The 21409-nt window shown below is 39.3% G+C and overlaps 1 protein-coding gene across 3 annotated transcripts in view; it reads right to left on the reverse strand.

The window, feature by feature from the left end:
- kcnab1a (potassium voltage-gated channel subfamily A regulatory beta subunit 1a) overlaps positions 1 to 21409 on the reverse strand; it is a gene marked incomplete at its 5' end in the record, with an annotated part of 92492 nt that overhangs the window by 40240 nt on the left and 30843 nt on the right. Inside the window, one exon of one of the 3 annotated variants that reach the window (XM_084409902.1) lies at positions 20039 to 20365. The exons of the other annotated variants lie outside the window; for them this stretch is intronic. Coding sequence (XP_084266028.1) covers positions 20039 to 20250 — 212 coding nt within the window. Of the gene's footprint in view, positions 1 to 20038; positions 20366 to 21409 lie in introns of those variants that run through there. 3 annotated transcript variants of the gene reach the window in all.

Raw genomic sequence — 21409 nt, forward strand, 5'->3', positions numbered from 1 at the left:
TGGCGTTATACTGTACATGAACTGAACGTGCCAGAGGAATTGTAACCAGTACTTCATGAAGGTTACAGTTACAGCCACACACTGTACTTCGAGAATCACTGTCTCTTCAGACGTGCATCTCTGACCAGTACAGGTCTAATTGGGGAAGAAGTCCCAGTGCACATGAAACATTATCTCACATTTCATTGTAGAGCGGTATGGTGACATGTGAGACCGGCTGGTGAAATGCAGCAAGATATATTATTACTGTATAAGTGACGAAGACAGAAGAGAGGAATGAATCTGATGAAATAAATTGAATGATGCAGTTGAACAATAGAGTTGCACTCATTGCAATGATGCTGTAACATAGAAAAACTATCTTGCGAGTTTTGCATCATCTGATCGGCTCTTCTAAGCGCCCGTTTTAGAGACCACTGATCAAACTATATAGAGTTTATCAGCCGATAACGATCAATCAGAGCACTCTTAGTTCTTACCATGGAAATGCTTTATACTGATAAGCTATAAAAGATACATGGGTTCTGTCATTATTTCTCAAAACATATTTCATAAAGCATGATACTTTTGTTTAATGGATGGAAACAAGAAAATAGCTAAATGATCGGACAGCAAATGAATGAATGAACCAATCACGTGGATCTCTGAGCTGCTGTGAGTGAGTGGAGGCGGGGCTAATTTGCATATTCATAGAACCTTACTAAATGAGGCAATGGTGTAGAGTTACATTCAAGCTATTTTAAGGCATGACGACTTTTTTTTTCAAGAAACAAATGCTTAAATATGTCATTTTGGTGATCAAAGATGAGTTTAAGGGATATAATTATTGACTACAGGGAGATAATTCTATAATTCTAACAATATAAAACTGCTGATCAACATGTTTTGCTATTTGATAATAATAATTATTTAACAATTACAGCTGTCATGATCAATTTCAGAAAAAAGCGTATGTACAATACACGTCTAGCCTTTATACGCACATCTCACATATTTCAATATTCTTTCAGTGACTTTGCTTCCTGCCAAAATAAAACAAATGAAATTTGTTATAAATAAGCCGTGGGATGTTAGTCTACTTAATGAAGTCTGGCACTGGGGTTATTTAAAACAGAGCTTTAAATCATTTCTTCAGAAGCTTCAGTAAACAAACAATGATTTCAATGTCACAGGGGCAAATCAAAACGTCATTATACAAGGACTCGATGAACTGCCCACAAAACACAGTGTACACTGCGAAATTAACCTTATAATATTTAGATATATATTTATTTACTCTGCGGCAGATGAGAGAAATATCATCTGCCAGATGCTCAATAGGGCAGAAGCTTAGGAAGCAGCGCCTCTGTGCCAGTTTAGCTCACATAAATCAATCTGACTGACAGCAGGCCTTTTTCTTCTTACTCTTTGGCAGATAAGAGTCTGAGATGTTTAATGGAAAACAAAATGCAGAAAGGTATAATAAGATGCATGAGACATTGCAGATGATCCACCCGGTAGTAAGAAAAGAGAGTCATCTCGTGGGGAAAGAATATTATATGTGATGTTGATATCTGGAGTTATGTTATGTCATGTTTGACTCACCAGCAATCATTAAAACTGAATGGATCATGCGATGCAGAGAGAAATGAAGTAACTAAAGTGTGGGAAATGAACAGTTCTGCTTCCCTGCCACACTGAGGAATGCTTGTGCTCTGCTTAAAAGAAGAAGAGGGAGGAATCTGCATAAATCAGGAGCAAATCATCTACTTCCACAGCTTGAGCTGAATGCTCTGGAAACTGTCGCTGTGACTCCTGGAGTCCAAGGATCTGACTGATGTAATCTGATATATTAAAGGTCAGCTGAAGAATAAACAAGCTTGAAGTTTCCTTGAGGAAAATTGCTTTGTAAAATGCGAGCTAAAAGGTTAATAACAAATCCATGAGTGTTTTCAGGGTGATCTCATTTGTATTCATACTGTAGGTATTGGTAGGTCAGGTTTTGGTAATGTTTTTGTAATAGACACTGTAATGTATTGACAGACTCTAAAACGCAAATGCTTTTATTCAGTGATGCACAGAAATGATTATTTTAAAAACTGAAATTTATGTTTTCATTTGGACAAAAACTGAAGTTTCAGTAATTAAATTTAGGTAATTGAGTATATGAAGTTGGTTTGCAGTTCAGTGTGTCGTGTTCTCATGTGATAAATAAACCAGTCGTAGTAAAGTTCAACGAGCCAATGAAATTCAATGAAGGGCGATGATATCTTATATCTTATATTACATGGATATGGATGATAGCCATATTTCTAGCAGTCAAACGTGACACAAACCAAGCCAGTTCAGATATTTAATGTGTTCTAGCTCAAGCACACCTGGTGCAACTAATGAGGCCCTTGATTAGTTGCATCAGGTGTGCTTGAGACAACACCTGTACGCAAAAGTCATTAAAAGTTGAATTTGGGGAAACCACTTGAAATATTTTTTGTGTTGAGCTATTTCAATTACTTTTGTTTGATTTGTTCAATGCAAACAGCTGAAAGTCTGTACATTTTGCCTGATTTGCAATGGGGGTTGAATAATTTCGATTACAACTGTATAATTTAGCAGAAGAACAGCTGCACTCTGGTCCTTTGCTACGTACAATGTCCTCACAGGAGAAAGAGTTGGCATGCATTAATCTGTGAGAGGGGTGTTATTTCTCTTGGGTCTCATTTACACCTTCACATGTTGAGCTGTGTCGTTTCACTCCCCATGATGCCAGGATGCATCCACCCTGTGATTACTCCTTCCCCTTCTGTGAAAGACTGAGTCAGAGGACAGTTCCCGAGTTCATCCTCACACTCACATACAAGGATACGCACATCAAATTCCCACATCATTTCAATACAGGCACACTAATACGTGCTCACAATTACACTCTGAACAGGACAGAGAACGAGAGAGATAGAAGGTCACCAAGCAACGTTGGTACGAGTGGGCAGAGGAGGAAAAAAAACTTCACTCGCTTAGCGTTGTCTTCCGGCGAGACTTCAGCACCTTATGTGGGTGTCTGAGTGAGTGATTGCTTAAAACATCTCACACTGGTCATTTCATAAAAGTACAAGAACTCCAGGAAAGAGATCAGTTTGCTAAGAAATGAGTCTGACTCATCCGCATGTCTGGGAATGTTTCTGATTAAATGCATTTCTCTTTTCCCTTCTCGTCCTCCTTGCAACTAACTAAACTCAACTCACGTGTGTCTTCATGATCAGCTTAAAGCAGATAAGAGAACAGGAATCTTTCAATTAATTTACAGCTTTTCTCATTTGCTTTGGGACATTTGGTACAAAAACTGCTTGTTTAACCTCTATATCATCTAGTCTCTTGTGCACTTCATAAAAGCAATTTCCTTTGAACAAATTGCCAATGCTTTGGTACAAACATGAAATTGATTATGTACAATTGTCTGCGGTTTCCTACATTATCAATTGCTTGTCATGTTGATCAAAATATATTATATGATGCATTAGCAAACTGCATAAATGGTTAAACCAGTTGTCATAATCTGTCAACCATATTTTCTGCACATTTCTATTGGACATTTTTTTGTAAATTGATGAATTGATCTCAGGTGACTTCCACTACTGAAGGGGAATGCGGCTGATTTCTGCGCTGCATTGCAAGGGAAGATATCCATCGTGATGTGGATGAGAATCTGTGTCCTGACAGACCGGGATATCAGGAGACGTAGAAAGAAAGACTGCACTCTCATTCCCCATCCAGTTCTACATGTTCAATTCTGCCTAAGAGCTGTTTCATGACAGCTCTCTGAATAGTTTTATCATTTATTGAATTTAGCAATGTTAGATCTGCTATGCTGCTGTGAACATGTAAGATTTGCTGCTGCTGCATAAATAGACATGCATTAATCCTGTATCAGATCTAGGCAGGTGGAGCTGGGGAGGAGGAGGGGTTCAGAGGAACTGCAGGACTAGCTTACAGCAAACAATCAACCAGACTATTTAAATGTTGAGCAAGCAATCTCATTGGCTGCAGGATCAGTATGCAGAGGCCAATCAGCTTGTGCCATGCGGTGATGATGTGATTGCTGGCAGATTGCATGTAAAGGACCAATCAGCATGCGCCCTCTAGAGTTTCATGACTGAACTAGATAAATACAGTTTATAATACAGTCAATTAGTACTTCTACTAGAAGTAGAATGAAATTGCACCTTATGACGATAAATTGGCAAAAGGGTAAATCATCTACAAACACTGACACACTCCCTGTTGTATCTTGCCTATAGGGCACCAAGTGAGGTATAAAAATAAACAATAGGTGCAAGAAGCTCCGTTGCTTTAGATAAAGTTTGCACTGATTCCCCGCCTGAGGAAACGAGGGCTACACTTCTAACTGCAGCTCTCTGCAGGATAATGAGTTCGGTTTCTCTTAAAACTGTGATTGATGAAGCCCTCCACAGAGGCAAAGCTCCGGCTGGCTTCTGCTATGGTCCAATGCATCCCAGCAAAGTGAACAGTTCAAAAGCGATGTCTCAAAGTGAAGTCCAAGCTATAGCAGGAGTGTTTCATCGTAAGGAGATCTGCATGTGGCATGAAGCCATTTATCTGGTAGTGAGAATCACTCATTCCCTCTGTAAAACACAAAAATATATCATAAAGCCCTCACAGCATGCCACTCACAATTTATTGTTCCAACAAGGTTCGCTTCAAAGATTTAAAAAAAAAATTTTTTATGAAGGAATACTCTGATATGTAAATATATGGGAAGGTTTTGTTCAAGAATCTCGGAAAATAAACAAAGCCTGGCTTTTGAAAAACAGATTATGTCAATCTTTCCCCAACAAATAAAAGCTGCACATTGCAGCAGCCGCTCTCTCCATTTCTGCCTGAAAGACCACAACACCGGAAGTTAATATGAAAAGAAAGGCGACGTGAGAAGATTAAATGGATATAAGTATAATCTAAAGATGTGGGAGTATTGGATAGCCGTTTCTTTGAGCGAAGACAGTCTTTTGTTCTGCTGAGGAAGCCGTTCTTTAGTTAAAGGGCATGTCAATATTATGTTATGAAAAGGCTAATATGATGACAGATTCTGTTGGTAAAGGCTTTAAGATGACTGAAAGAAACCCAAGAAATCAAAAAAGAGCAAAATGAAAAATTTGGATATTTTAAAATAAAAGCATAGAGAAGGAGAGTAAGAGGCAAAAACAGGGCTATGGAGAGAATAGAAAGGTGTAAGGTCAGATTCAGAAACAGTGGTCAGCTCTTTTGAGGCAAAGACGGGTAAGCGCATCCTTTTTTCACCTTATTTCGGATGATTTTTCCATTATTTCTGATGGGTGTAAACTGTAACTGTAATCAAAAAACATGCAAAGGAATGAGAGAAACACCCCAGCTAACAGGAAATGTTCTCAGAACATTCCGGCAAGGTTCTCTCAAAGTTGAACAAACGTTCTTCCAGTAACATTTAACAGAACGTTTGTTCAGAGTTATCAGGTCTTTAATAATGTTCTCAGAAAACAAGCACAAAAACATTATACATCGTTCATGGAATGTTTGATTTCTGAAATGGACATTCATCTAACATTTTTTTAAATGTTACTAATTGTTTCAGAACGTTCCGAGAAGATTCAAAAGTAACGTTCCGTTTGAAGAATGATCAAATGGAATGTTCTTTTAACGTTTGCACAACCAAGAAAATCGTTTTAAAAACATTTTAAAAAATGAACGTTCAGAGCACATTCAGAAATAACGTTTCCTCAACCTAATGGCAACGTTAGCAACATTATGTCATATTTTTGTTAGCTGGCACTCTGTTGAACTGTCTCATCTGATCATTTCTGAATAAAACTGTCGTGTTTGCATGCTGTCGGCCGGTCTGACACAGCTCTGTCTTTTGTCGAGTCTGCTTTACTTAAAGCTGAGAGAAAAACGCTGAGATTGCTGTAAATCAATGCAATGCTGATTCTAATTATTATCATGTCGTTGCTTGTGTAAGTGGTTTGTCATGCAACTGTTGAAGTTTTGTGTGAGGGAGCAGTAAACCCTTTACAGCACAAGAAGTCTCTTGATGAAAGAACCAATCACCTGTGTCATGTTCCAGAAATAGGATTTCAAACCACATATGGATTTAGCTTGAAACGGATTTGTAAAAAATCGCATTTCATGTTATTTATATGCCGTTCACACTTGCCAAATCTGTTCGGATTTCAATCGGATATGCACAAAAATCAGATTTGGACTGACAGTCTGAACGTAGCCTAAAACCACACAAGAATCACACAGGTTTGGCAGTTTGAGATGTGCTCAAAACAAATGATTCGCAAAGGTTTTGAAGCTTCATTAAGCGTGTTTCGCTCATCACTAGTGCATGGATTTACACGTTTTGTTTGTTTAAATGCACACTGAGTCCGAAATGTTCGCATGAGTTTTTTCATATTCGTGAATATTCGTGATTCAATGGCTCTGAAATGTCAAAACGCCATTCAAAATGCTTGCTACGGATGCGAAAAATGCAGAAAATCGAACCTGATCTGAATTTTTTTATGACGGACGAAAGTTTCGGAGGCAGTGTGCAAGTGTGATTGACATAATGTGAGGTCGTATTTATTTTTTAACGTGTGAAAATTTCAGTTTTCAGACTCAGTTTGCAAGGGCCTTTACTCTTACGTACTATACTAGCGTTCAAAAGTCTGTGGTATGTGAGATTTATTTATGTTTTCAGAATAAGAACGTGTGATCGTCAAACAGTGGATCTCTGAGCTGAGTGAGTGAGTGGAGGCGGGGCTAATTTGCATATTTATAGAACCGCATACTAAATGAGTAACATTCAAGCTATTTAAAGGCATGACAAAAAAATTCAAGGAAAAAACTTTTAGATATGTCATTTTGGTGATCAAAGATGAGTTTTAAGAGATAAAATGATTGATTACAAGAGGACTTTAAACTTTTTCAGTCAATACAAATGCATTTTCCTACTGGCTCCAGAAAAATTCCAGTTATTTGCCATAGCGTTTAGGATGCAAGTGTGAGAAAGAATGTGCATGTGTCCACAGTAGCAGAGAAAATTCTATGAGAATTCAAGTTATTCATCTTACAGCATAGTTTATATGTTCTTCAGTTGTCCCATTTGAGTTGCTTTTCACTTCAGGCAAAGAAATCCATAAAAATACCATTTGATAGCCTGTTAGATCTGTGGAAAAGCCAATTGTAGTGTGACAGGCCTGTGCAGCTGCCAAAGTACAATATCCACAAACACGTACACACACACCGGTGATTCATCTAGGGGAGGAAGAGAGAAATAATGAGAACTAGCAGAATTTCTGCCCTTTTATTTTTGGTGCTTGGAAGGGTTGAAGGGAAACGCTCAATAAATCAGCGGCAGGAGTGAGAGGGGAAGCTGATGAACCCTCCGAATCTCACTTTAATAGATTCTCTCATCCTCGGACCCTAGATCGCCCGTCACAGTCCACAGGGAACAGAAGATAAACACTCCATAATGCTTAATGTTAGGAGAAAAGATCCCTCCTTGATCCCTGAAAGACGTTCAGCATTTCTTATATGCAGAGATTGATTTCTTATGTTAAGATCACTTATCATAATAATCACAGTAATTACTACTCAGATTAAGTCAATAGATTTATAGACCATATAAACTCTCTTCTAAGTACTTCTAAGCTCTAAATGATGATGGCATTTAGTCATGAATGTCCACTTTTTCTAAAGGAAAGAAGATACTTGGAAGAATGTTTTCGTCCATTCAAAAAAACGATTTTTTTTTTTTTTTTTTTTTTTGAGTTAGTCAAACAGGTTTGTAAATTATGACAGCATTTTAATTTTAATTTCTAATGGATGTTTTTTTGCCAGAATAAGCTGTAATGAGGAATATAGCAAAGCTATGATTAGGGTACACAGGAAATCGGACAAAAGAAACGTCTGCATGTAAAATGGATCAGCTTGTGTGCGTGTTGCTCGTGTCAAACATGCTTTTGTTGAGCACAACAGAGCCTGAAGCCCAACAGCTTGACAAAACCCATTTGTCTTGGTAGCGTTTGTCAGAAAAATAAATAAACAAATAAAGAAAGAAATGAAATTCCCCCTCCAGGACCTGCATTGTTTACCATTGTGCCGTTTCTGAGTGTTGAAATTAACGAAGTGATGCAGATACTTACACCCGATATCAGCACACACTCACTACAGAGAATAATAGCATTCATTATTCACCAGCCCCGTAGCACGACAACAGCGTTCCAGGGGTTTATTAACAGAAACATGACGAGAGACAAAAGAAACTTTCCCCTTTTTAACAGATTCAGCATGTTTTAGTCCAGTATAAAACTTTATGCTTTTTTGATTGTATTAAAGCCAAATGGTCCCCAACAGGGTGCCTGAAATAGCCTATAATAAATGAGGTTACCGCTTACTTTCCTCTGATTAAGGAGATCTGGGACTTTGGGAAATACAGGTTAGCCATATTCAGCGATATTCATTACTGTAAAGCAGGTACATCAGGGATAACATCATCGCTGTAATCAACAGTTTTCAAATAGTAATTTTTTAATTGTACAGCACATCTCTAAATCAAATGATGCTGTGTATCAGTAACTGTGGTGTGTCTGGTTTCATGGTATCAATGGAGGGATTTCAGATGAAAGATAGCGAAATGAATTGCTGTCTGTGACAGCTGAATTATATCACCCACGACAGCGCCGCCACATACTAGAGGGAAAGATAATTATGTAACGAACTTAAAAGTTTGTAAGGGGAGGATTCAGGGGGAAATAACCTCAGATAGCTCACTAATGTCGCAATCACATTCACAGATTTGTATAGAGGGTAAGAGGAAGGACGAGGGGCTATACTGTATATAGTTCAGTCATGAAGCTCAAGAGCGCAGGCTGATTGGTCACATGCAATCTGCCATGGCATCATCACCGCATGGCACAAGCTGATTGGCCTCTGCTGATCCTGCAGCCAATGAGATTGCTTGCTCAACTTTTAAATAGTCTGGTTGATAGTTTGCTGTAAGCTAGTCCTGCAGTTCCTCTGAACCCCTCCTCCTCCCCAGCTCCACCTGCCTAGATCTGATACAGGATTAATGCATGTCTATTTATGCGGCAGCAGCAAATCTTACATGTTCACAGCAGTGTGTCTGTGTATCTGTTAGCAACAGCAATAGTAAATAGTTTACAGTAAAAAGTTACATTTAAGTTAATGGGCCCTATCTTGCACCCAGCGCAATTGACTTAGTACACCGACGCATGTATCATTCCTATTTTGAACCTGACGCACAGCGGACTTTTCCCTCCACAGACGCACGTCGGTAAATTAGGGAATGAACTTGCGCTCCCGGGGGCGGTTCAGCGAAAAGAGGAGGCGTGTTCCGGCGCAAACGTTCCCTGGTGCTATTCTGCAGTTTCAGAAAACAATTCCGCCACAGACCAGGAAAAACCTAGTCTAAAGTCAGTGGTGCGTTCAGATGCTATTTTAAGGGCGCATGCTTGGCCATAATGTAGTGTGTGCACAACGCCATACACTTTGCTTCTCTCATCTACACACAGACGCAGCCGTTCACATTTTTGCAAACCATACATAATTACAAGGAAAAAATATTCCACATGAGGGAAATCATTGTGGTGTCCATGAAGATGTGAAAAAATAGGCATAAATCTAGCTTACACATTTACCAAAATGATTATACGCCTGTTTAACCGAAGCTAATTTGGGTGTGTTTCTCCATCCCCAATGTCACTTCTCTGTGTTTTACGGCCCTGACGAGAACGTCGGTCTCCTCGGCTGTGAACCGCTCCTGGCAAATCCGCCGTTATAATAGCAATCCGCCATGGAACAAGCGCGCCTGCTCTTAAAGGGAATGTGAGATGACGCTCTGATTGGTTTATTTCACGTTACGCCCAAACCACACCTATGAGTAATGAAGCTACTTCAGACCAACCCATTTTAGATTTGCGCCGAGATCCCGCCCACAAAGTTACTTGCGTTTCGCGTTTGATACTTGCGTTTCAGATCGTTAAAATAGGGCCCAATAAGTTCCACCATACTCCATGTTCAAACTCTCCCTCTCTAGTTGTTCAGATGAGTAATAGATGGCAGACTGTACACGGCAGGTGAATTATTTCCGTTGCATACACATACGCAACCCTCTCAGCCGTCTCATAAAATAGGTGGGCGAAAGAGGGAAGGTATGGATGATCAGTGCATGAGTCAGATGCATTTAATGACAGTATGTATGTACATATGCTTTTAATGAAAAAAGAAAATGGAGACAAATAAAGTGTGACGTAGAGCTAATGTGCAAAGGATAATCCTTTTCTACATGCTGGCTCTGGAGGTTTGGTTTTGTGTGTGTGTTCTCAGAGGTAATTAACCTTTAACCTCAGACCTGCTGATTGCTGGAGAGAGTAATGTGTGGTATCCGTCAGACAGACAGGAGTCTAAAAACAGAGAGCTTTTGTCCACCTTTCACATCGGCTCGGCTCCGTTTAATGCGTAATTACTCATGTTAATGCAATTTTTCAATTTCAGTGTTAAAAATGTCATGTAGCCTATTGCGTCAATGGCTAAAAAAAACCTTTGATACAATTAAATACTCTCATTTGTCATCTCATTTATTTACCCAGTACCATATGCATTCATAGAGGTTTGCTTTAGAAAGAAATCAGCCTAAAGTTAACACTCGCCAATTGCCAGTTGGCCGGTAACATTTTTATGAATCCTAACAATACAATGTCGTGAGAACGTGAACAACGCTCGGGACAGTTGATGGGCCATGAAAGTTTGAGCCTGGTCAATTTCAAATATTCAAGTGCAAGAAGACGTGAAAGGGAGCTCATTTCGTTATTTGCGCGCTGTGTGGGAAGTTTTCTGTGCGCAAACATGCAAAGTGCGCACCCAGAAGCTGTCTTAATGCGCTTAAACGGACAAATTCACACAAAATTATGTAAAAAAAATCCCTTCTCGGCCAGTATCCTAGTAAACATAGTCAGTTATGCCTTAAGTCAGGGTTCACCAATCTCGGTCCTGGAGGGCCACTGTCCTGCAGAGTTTAGCTCCAACCCCAATTAAACACACCTGAACCAGCTAATCAAGGTCTCACTAGGCATACTAGAAACTTTCAAACAGGTGTGTTGGAGCTGGTTGGAGCTAAACTCTGCAGGACAGCGGCCCTCCAGGACCGAGATTGGTGAACCCTGCCTTAAGTGAACGGAAATAGTCGAGAAAGACAATGCATGTGTAACAGTATCGGTATATTAGATCCGTGCATTGTGTCTTAAAGTGACAGCAGCCTAATAAACCTGCTGCTATCTGTGTCTTTTGTTGTTTCATTAACATTAAAAACAAAGAAAAAATCTCTTACTGAATAACTTTTGTAACTTTAATAAGGATTAAAAAGTTAAATTTTAGATGTACACACACTGTGGACACACATCAGTGTTCAAACACCATGTAAAAGTGAATTTTGCATAATAGGTCCCTTTTTAAGAGATGCCACTCAACCTCAATGTTCTCTCTCTATTTATGCAGTGGTTTTTACAAGTCTTTATAATCAACATCTTATTCTACCAAGCGTATCAAACTAAATGCTTAACTGACATGTTAAATAACAATATAAACGGATTTAAAACTTATATTGAACTATTGAAAGTGGGGGAGGTTTACTATGGAAAAACATCAATTGAAGCTAAAGCAAAAACACATTCTGACTTTTGCAATTTTCTATCTGTTCCCCCTAAATGGTAGACTTAATTCATTTTTCTTTGAGTGTCAAGATGCCCTTCATGAGGTTTCTCTAAAATATACATTATTATTTCACGAAATGCAGCTACACACCATCAGCAAACCGAACTCATCCTGTGCCTCGAAAACACTCCATACTGCATTTTCATTTTAATACCAGCTTCTCATTTAAAGTAAAACCTCTTTTCATGTCTCAGAAAAATAGAGGAAGAAGAATTGTTGAAGTCTACAAATGTCAGCTCATCATTCTCCCAGGAGAGCTATTAAGATTTTAAGGAGTGAAATCAAATCTTGCCAGCATGGGATTTAACAAAAGTATAGTGGCGCTAACAGACGGCACACTGCAAGTTACAGAGAACAAAGTTGTTATGGCAGAACCGTCTTTGCTCAAGATAAAGTTTGTCACTTTAAAATCTCTCATTTGCCACCTAGTTTGGAGGTTTTACAGCCTGATGTTCACTAGAAAGTCTATGTAAGGGATGACGTACAGTCAAGACAGTCATTATCGCAAAATAAACCAAAACGGAGCAAAGGTCAAACACACATTTTAGCAGTCATTAGTCTGCAGAATGCTGTAACTGACCAATCAGAATCAAGTGTCTTATTGTTCAATATTTCAAAAACATGTTTACATAGAGACAAAGTCATTCGTCAGAAAGAAACATCATGCATCCATTTTAATCAAACACTAGAAGGATTTCACATTGAGGTGAGGGAATGAAGCACAGAAACGCTTGTTTAAGGACGACAGCGAACGGGCAGATAATGAAGAGAGGCAGGCAGTGCTATGAGGAGATGAACATGACAGCCCACCATCATCTCCAGGAGGTGTGAGAGACATGTCCATCAGACCCCGGGCTGCATTCTGTCACGACACATAGCTTTAAATCAATTTAATTTTCTCATTTCTGGCCAGGCAATGGCAGCTGGCCATCCAAAATCCTGTAAATGCTGGGGAATCAGAGAAAGCAGAGGACGTAAGCACTAACCCTGACTGCTCTTATTACAAAAACCAATCTAAAGTCCTTAAATAAGGCTCGAAAAGGCCAAAGGATATCAAAAAGATTGTGGGACTTGCTACCGCTAACAGATACACAGACAGTGCACTGCTGCTGTATAAATAGACATGCATTAATCCCGTATCAGATCTAGGCAGGTTGAGGAGTTCAGAGGAACTGCAGGACTAGCTTACAGCAAACAGTAAACCAGACTATTTAAATGTTGAGTAAGCAATCTCATTGGCTGCAGGATCAGCAGAGGCCAATCAGCTTGTGCCATGCGGTGATGATGTGATTGCTGGCAGATTGCATGTAAAGGACCAATCAGCCTGCGCTCTTGAGTTTCATGCTGAACTAGACATTTGTTAAAGCAGCACATTTTTCCTGAAATTACTAGAGCTGAAAATTATTAATAACAGCAATAACCATAAAAGATAAATATTAAATTAGTCAGACGATTGCAGATACAATTGAAATGAAATGTCTTTATTTAATGGATGAGGAAGTTCAAAAGAATGCAGGCTGAAAGCATGTAGTAGTTAAAACACCGCCATTTTTATTTATGACTTTTTTGGCAAAACGTAAAGATTGGTAAAGGAACAAATCAATACTGTAAAGAAGAAATATCTTGCTGGAACTATAATATTAATTCACAACACACTAGCAGAAAGCTAACATTCAAGTGAAGGAAGAAATATTGAGAAATGTCTTTTACGTAAATGTTTTTGTCCATACATACAATGGGCGATAAATGGTGATCAAAACTGAATATTCCTCAGTTTCCACAGAAGAAAGTAAGTCATACAGGTTATGAACGTCATGGGGGCGAGTAAATGATGAAAGAATTTGCACTTTAACACACATTTCTAAAGGATGCAATGTGCAACTAACCAGAAAAATTACAAAGCGAGATAACTCAAAGTCTAAATGTTGTCATGGAAACTATCCAGGCTAATTTGGGGTTTTAGTTGCAGGGCCACTGGAGGCTACAAGCAACAAGATGTTCTTCATTAACACTTTGTAAACGACAGTCAACAAATGATCCCCCAGCTGAAGTGTGTATCTCTGTACCGCAAGTGCCTGAGGACAAAACAGCTGAGCTGCTAGTGTTCGTTTTGGGACTTTTATTAATCAAATTATAACCACACAGAAGAGTAATTCAAATGTATGTGCTCAGTTTTGTCTTTAAACATTGGTTAGGGTTCACTCAAAGCTTACGGGCATCATTGAGGTCTATGTACTGAATCAAAGTCTGAGAGCTGCTTTGTCATGGTGCAAAATTTCCTTGGGTTCCTGTAGCGATAGGCAAGTTTCAACAGGATTAGCCTCTATCATTAAGCACCAACCAATTATCTGGCATCCTTGAAGTATGTGTGTGTACTTTTGAGTGTCTACGTGAGCGTGCATTCAGTTATTTATTCATCAGCCGCTCCTGATGCGAGTCTGGGTGCTTGTCTCGGCTCCTCTTGTTCTCTTCGCCTCAGTGCTGCAGTGGGAGGTCAGGTGACTCTGAGCTCTCATGCAGAAAATAAGACCCCGGCGACAAGCAGTTTGCACCAAAATACCGATACACAAAGCCGGAGAGAGTGAGAGATTTGATGAAGTATGAAACATGAAAACTGACGATGTACCCGCAGGACACTTTTGATAAACAACATTTTATTTGAAACGGAAATCTTTAGTAACAGTCTTTACTGTCAGTTTTGATCGATTTAGTGCATCCTTGCTGAATAAAAGCAGGACAAATGTTTGCTGACACCAAATGCATATGGATGTGACAACTTATAACATGATTCAAACAACTTCTAAACTGAACCATCAATAAGTCAGGTCGGTATGGTTGTCTAAAGATGAAGAGCTCTGAATAAAACAAACAAATTATCAATTCTCAGGCGCTCAGTAAATCACTCCGCAGAAGTAGCAGCGCTTCGCCTTCTGAGAATATAGTTCCCAGTGTGTGTACGGTTAGAAGATGGCTGTGTCTCATGTGACCTTGTTATTTGTACACGCTGTGACTATACAAATCACAACATGTAAATGGAAAAATGTTGGCGTTATTTTGTCACTTATTGGGAGCAGTATGCTAGCTGGAGCCATTTACCTCCAGTCTTTGTGCTAAGCTAGGCTAACGGTGCGTCAGACAGAGTTACGGCACGCACGGAGATGAGAAGGGTATGGACTTATCTAACTCTGGGGGATACGGTGAATAAGATAAAGTCCCAAAAAGTCGGCGAGTTCCTTTAAAGGCATTTAGTGATGAAACTTTTGGGTGAATCTCTTCACTAGTGCACATTTAAAAAATGGTCCAATTCTGACAGTAACATACTGTTTTCCATTAAAACAGTTATGGAAGCAATAATTTGCTAATTTGTTAATTTACAGCCCATTTTTAACACTATTTATGTATTACGGTTTTGTACTGTAGTACGCAATGCATTGTGGGATAAACACATTTCTTCTGAAACACGATTGACTGATTATTAAACATTTAAAACGCAGTTTCGTTTAACTGCATAAGCTATATAACAGAGTTTGAGTTGGTATTCATTTCTGGACTTTTTCTTACTCACATAAATGTTCACGTTGCTTTTACTCTCGCATATTTGTGTCCACTTTGGGTGTTCTTGCTTATAAATACATGTTCACCTTTTTTATTAGCCAATAACTGTTGCCTGTGGTTTTCCTGTAGTGTGATTTCAAACCCATTTTGGAGTTCCCCTTTGACCCAGAGCTGTGTTGCCAAAATGACCCAAAATGGATTGGTTTTACCTCACCATTTTTTAGAGTATAGCCTATTGTAAATTGAATTCATTAATCACAGAAATGTGCATGTTTTGTTTTTTTACAGTAAATGGCTATAAAATATTTTCACAGTATTCATACCGTAGAATTACAGTAGATTGCTGCCGTCTCTGCTGCCAGTTTTTTACCGTTATTTTACATATATATTTTTTACAGTGTGACCTTTCAGGCTGATATCCTGCTCTTCATTTCCTCTATACAAATCCCTGTAAAGGTCATCCATGACACTGGAATATTCACACAAGAATAATATATATATATATATATATATGTTGTTGATTTTTTTGTTTTTTTTACTACTCCTACTTGTTTCCTCAGGGGCAATTCATATACAGAACGGATGAGGACTCTCTCTATCTCTGTTTGCCAGTTCTTTATTCATCCTACATTACAGGATCTATTGAGGCTATTGTTGCCTCAAAACCTATTAAAGCCTTGTGTTTGGTGACTTGTAAGTGGTTTCCAGAGGATTATTGGTTACGATTGGCTGCTTCCTCTCATTCTTTATTTACAATTTCAAATTGGCCACCATTCACAGACATCAAACTGATCCTGTACAACCCAGCTGAACTTGGCTTGGAGCTGGTTTAGCACCAGTTCAGTGGGAATTGCAGTTTTTAGTCATCAACAGCTGTTCATATAGGAGATTGGTGAGGAACGGTTGAAAGGAGTTACTGTGAAGAGAAAAAAAAAACCTTATCTAATGGGTCTCCAGGGTTTCTACATGCAGCACTAAACATAAAGACACAATGAAGCCTATTGGCCTCCGATGTGTTTCCATGAGCTCGTATGAGTGTGTTTGTAATAGAAAGCTTCTCCCAGAGTCGCTCCCTGTCTGACCTGTACAATGAAGTCATGATAGACATGCAGAGCTATAAGCATACTGTAACTTCTAGAAACCCAATCCTCCTTTATCTGCTCCTCACTCATACACTGTATGTTGCATCGGTACGTTCTCCTGCACTTTTAATGTCGTCCTGACAGGCTGTCAACAACACAGAGATCACTATCAATGTAGACCGAGAAGAGAGAAAGAGGAACGAAAGAGAGAGTGAGAGATAAGCGTTCATATGCTGATGCTCTGATGCACTGGAGATCAAGATGAACACTGGATCTGAGAAACTAAGTCAATATAAGAACTGGTGTTAACGGGCCAACGCATGATGAATAAACGGTTTAGGTTTTTGAGGTGAATAAGTTGGACTGTTGTCCATGCGGTGTCGACCGGAAGTTTAATATCTTTGCATCAGTGTTGTTATTGTTAACTGAAACTAAAACAATTTTCGCCAATTTTCGTTAATTGAAATAAAGCTGAAATATAATAAAGTAAAAAATAACTTGAACTTAAAAACTTAAATCTAAATAGAAATATAAAATAATAATAGTAATAATAACAAAACTTAAAATAAAAACATGAATACTATCATTTAAAATAACACCGGATAGCTACGGATACTACGGATAGATGAGTACTCAAGTACTTGGAAGTGACAGCAAACATGAAAAAACTGGTACTTTGTGAGAGGACGTGTTCCTCCTTTTAAACAGCTACATGGTGTGTGTGGTGTTGTTGTTTTTGACGCACATTTTAAAAACTTGGTTTGATTGAGACCCTTCAAACCATGTGCAACAAGCACAAGACACCCATCTTAAATAATGGTGCGAATGGACCCACTGCCCCCAAAGTACTTAGTTAATTTATCGGTTGAGTACTTACTCAAGTAGACAAGAAGACTAAATATCCATCACTAGAAATGACAGGGCTGGTGTGAGGTCAGAAATCCCAGGGGAGCGAGGGATCAAACGAGACGACAGTACAGACTGTACGGTCAGATACACACACACACACACACACTCGTGTGATTACATCTGTCCTATTCAGACACTTAGTCATAAAAAAAAATAACAACAACAATCGGAGTACAAGTACAGTATGATTATATGTCTGATTAGCTGTGGCTGTTTGAACCAGAAAAATGATCACGTCATCTATACTCTAATATAATGTAAGAGAATATCCTGATAGCTTAAAATTAGCTCAAAACTGATCCTATTATCTTTGTTCTCTGTTCTTGATCATATTGTGCATGAATTATTGCATGGTTTTTGTAGCTTTTCTTCATAATTCTTTCATCAAAAACCAAGTCATCCTCGACATTTTTCTCTCATTATAATTCCTGTTTCACTTGGAAAAATTTCCATTCACTTTCATTCATATGCACATGAAAGTTCAAGTTTGGTGAAAATGTGGAAGAAGAGGTGTGTTTTTAGAGGTAAGTCCTCATAAAAGCACAACTTTGTAGCTTATCTACACTTAAAATGTGCATATTAGTATTAGGGATGCACGGAAACCAAAAATTCAGGATGTGATTGGCCGAAAGCCAAAAATAAAGAATCAATTAATTATTCAAACTTATTTGATAATCAACACTCAAATAGCTAAAACTGAGTTGTACAAACATTTGAATTGCACATAATACTCCAGTTTGTCGGTGAAACAAACATTTAAAAGACAATAAACTGGAATAACTTGTTTTCATGACAGATTCACTCAAACATACATTAAGTAATGAAGACATCATAACAGGTTAAGTAAAAATATAATGAGTATGTAATACAGTGCATATATTTAGCAAAATGCTCTTCTCTAGAGTTAATTTTTTCTAGCTAACTAATGAGTTTATTATTGAGGTGAAGTGACATAGTATAGCCTACAAGCTGTTTTATTGTCGTATTGCGGTTGAATCACTGATTGAGCGATTACAAGCTGAACTGCATCTTCTGATTTTCATCCATGTTCATTTAGTGCTGTAACTAAAGAGGAGATGAGATGATCGTTCACGAGCCGCTTGATCCACGCTGACGCTTATACTGCGTGTCTGAATCTGTCACGCCGTATTAAAGAGCGCCAACATGACATTTAATGTTTGAATTTCAGAATAAAATCGAAAATGAAATATTTTTAGATATTAGAAACCATATAATTACCAATTAAATGTCTGTTTCGGTTACTGATTTGAGCTCTCAAAACCCATTTCGTTCCAAAACCGTAAAAAGCTGTGTTTTTTTTTCGGTGCATCCCTAATTAGTACCTTGGAGATTAATAATTTATACCCTTCAGGTCCTACTATCAGTACTTTAGGGGTAAATAAGGTCAAATATGTCACTTTTAGGATACTGTCCCAGTGACAAGCTGCTGTAACCCCAAAGGCAGAAGAGAGTAGCATAAAGCCAACATCTCTATACAGCACAAACTGAGTTCTTGATTCAATACATAAATCCAAACATCAAAGCTACAGCGTTTAGTCTAAAGCCTCGAGTGACCATCCCTGTGTGTGCTGATTCAGGACATCAGGTGAAAGACACTAACCTGGTCCACACGACATTTGCATTTACAAACATTCATGCTGCAATTAGTCTCAGAAACACAGGCACCAGCACACACACACACACACACACACACACACACACACACACCGGCACATCCCACCAGCATCCAGAACATGCAGCAGAGCAGATGGAAAACACCCTGAAATCCCTGAAAATATTGCATCAAATCAAGCAACAACACCTACCAAAAAAATTATCAAGATTTTCATCAAAGAACAAAACATCAACCAGAACAGCTCTGGATATTCACGACACGTAACGAAGCGTCAGTCTGAGAACTTTATGTAAATATTGAATTGTAGACAATTATGGTTTGTTTGTCCTGAGGAGCTAACAGAGACAGAACAGAGCAAGGAGATCAAGATCTCACACCAGCTGTGTTTCCATCCAAAGTTGCGAATTTAACCAAGCAACATTAACCAACATTTGTGAATAAAGTACCATTTCCATCCAGTGAGTCGAAGAGAACGAAATCGTCACTTCCTGATGAACTGCCGCTAAATATCGCTAAGAAAAGTAGGAGATGTCACTGTATGTAATATTTTTCGTATATAATGAATTTGTTGCGCGATAAATGTGTTATCTTGCTTTCGGAGGCGTTCCCTGCTGATGAACGCGGTCATGCGAGACCGTTCTGGGAGGTAATTATACAGAACCACTTTGACGATAGACAATTTACAAAAAGATCAGAAAAAAAAAGGAATTTATTCTGTAAATGTCTTTCCATCGTAGTTTATGCGCATGTTTTCCTTTCAGATGTGAAAATGTATCCGACTCAAATAATTTATCTTGCCGTTTCCATCCAGCAGTTTTTGATGTGATATCCCAAAATGAGCATAAACATAGGTGGATGGAAACATAGCTACAGTTGAAACACACTCACACTGATCTATAAAGAGCAGTAACATCCTGTAAGTTCTGGACGGTGACAAATATATCACCAGTTCCACCCAAACATCACATCAAACCTTCACACAACTACTACTGATCTTCTTAAAGCCAAGTTTGAGACTCTTCTTTAAACCACTCCAGCAAGAGAAACTGAAGGGATCCGTGGATGGAAGGAAAGGGAATGAGGGATAAGTGGTTAAGTAGGGAGAAAGACGTACCGGTACTTCATGCCGGTGAGTTTTCCGGTGGACTCTTTGAGGGAGATGTGGTGGCGCGGGGTAAAGGAGCCGAAGCTCCGGGCGATGATGGCGACCGTGCGAAACTTGGCCCGCGCCGCGTTGACCACGTTCGGACTGGTGGCGTTCGATTTCCCGTGGTCCCCATTCCGACCCTTCAGATTGTGGTCTGTGCAAGCGATTGAGACCTGCATGCTGGATGAGGAGGACGGAGAAGAGTCTACAACACAGAGAGGACACAATGAGGGATCATGCAGGGGTCACTTTCCTTCCTGATCCCGTCCGGTGGATCCCGTCTGAGCAGCAGCAGCAGAGAAACAGCATCAATTATTGAGCACAAGGAAAAAGGAGACGTCTAACACAGTTCAAAAGTTGCGTCGCTCCTTCTCCAAGATGTTCCCTCGTGAAAAAGACGACAGTCAAAGTTACGAGCCACAGATCTGCAGGACTATCCGGAGGAGGACAGGAGATTCCCGGAGCAACCTCGCATGGTCAGATGGAGCCCGTCTGATGGAGGAGGAGGAGGAAAGGAGGGATGTCAAGACTGGACAGCATAAATCCACACTTCTTATCTCTCTTCTGAGGTCTTCCTCTGTTCTTACACTCCCTCAAACACACACACACACACTCACTCACTTCCTCCAGCTGATAATGATTTGTGGCTAATGAGCTTTTGTCCTGCTTTCCTCTCTTTCTCTGTGTGTTTGTGGTGAGCTCAGCAGTGATGCTTCATCTGCGCTCGCTCTGAGGGGAATGAGCAGCAGGCGATCGTCCACGTCTGTTTAAAGCGCTCTCTCTCCCTCCCTTTATCTCCCTCGCTCTCTTTCTTTTCCAGTGTATCGCGCTCTTGCTCCGTGGCACGGACCGAGCACAATGTTTCGCGCACCTGTGCACACACACACACACACACACACGCTCATTACTCTTTCAGTGCTAAACCCCAAACCAACAAATGCTAAATAGAAAGCTGTTAAAAGATCATTTGAAGGATATCAGAGAGGTTAAAGTCCCCCTGTGGTGAAACTCAAGCTTTTAAATGTTGTTTATACGTATATGTGGTGTTTTTAATATGCTTTAAGACAAACCATGTGTAAATTCATAAGTCGATTGCTGAGTATTTTCTCCTTAAAACTGCAGTGAACCAAAGACAGTCTCAAAAACACGCTTTGAAATCGCTGGTGTTTCTGACGTCACAAACTACCTTGTAACCAATCAGATCAACGTGTGATCGTCAACCAGTGGATCTCTGAGCTGAGTGAGTGAGTGGAGGCGGGGCTCATTTGCATATTCATAGAACCGTGCATACTAAATGAGGCAAGGGTGTCGAGTTACATTCAAGCTATTTTAAGGCAT

Source organism: Rutilus rutilus, assembly GCF_951802725.1.
Source record: "Rutilus rutilus genome assembly, chromosome: 5".
Lineage (NCBI taxonomy): Eukaryota > Metazoa > Chordata > Actinopteri > Cypriniformes > Leuciscidae > Rutilus > Rutilus rutilus.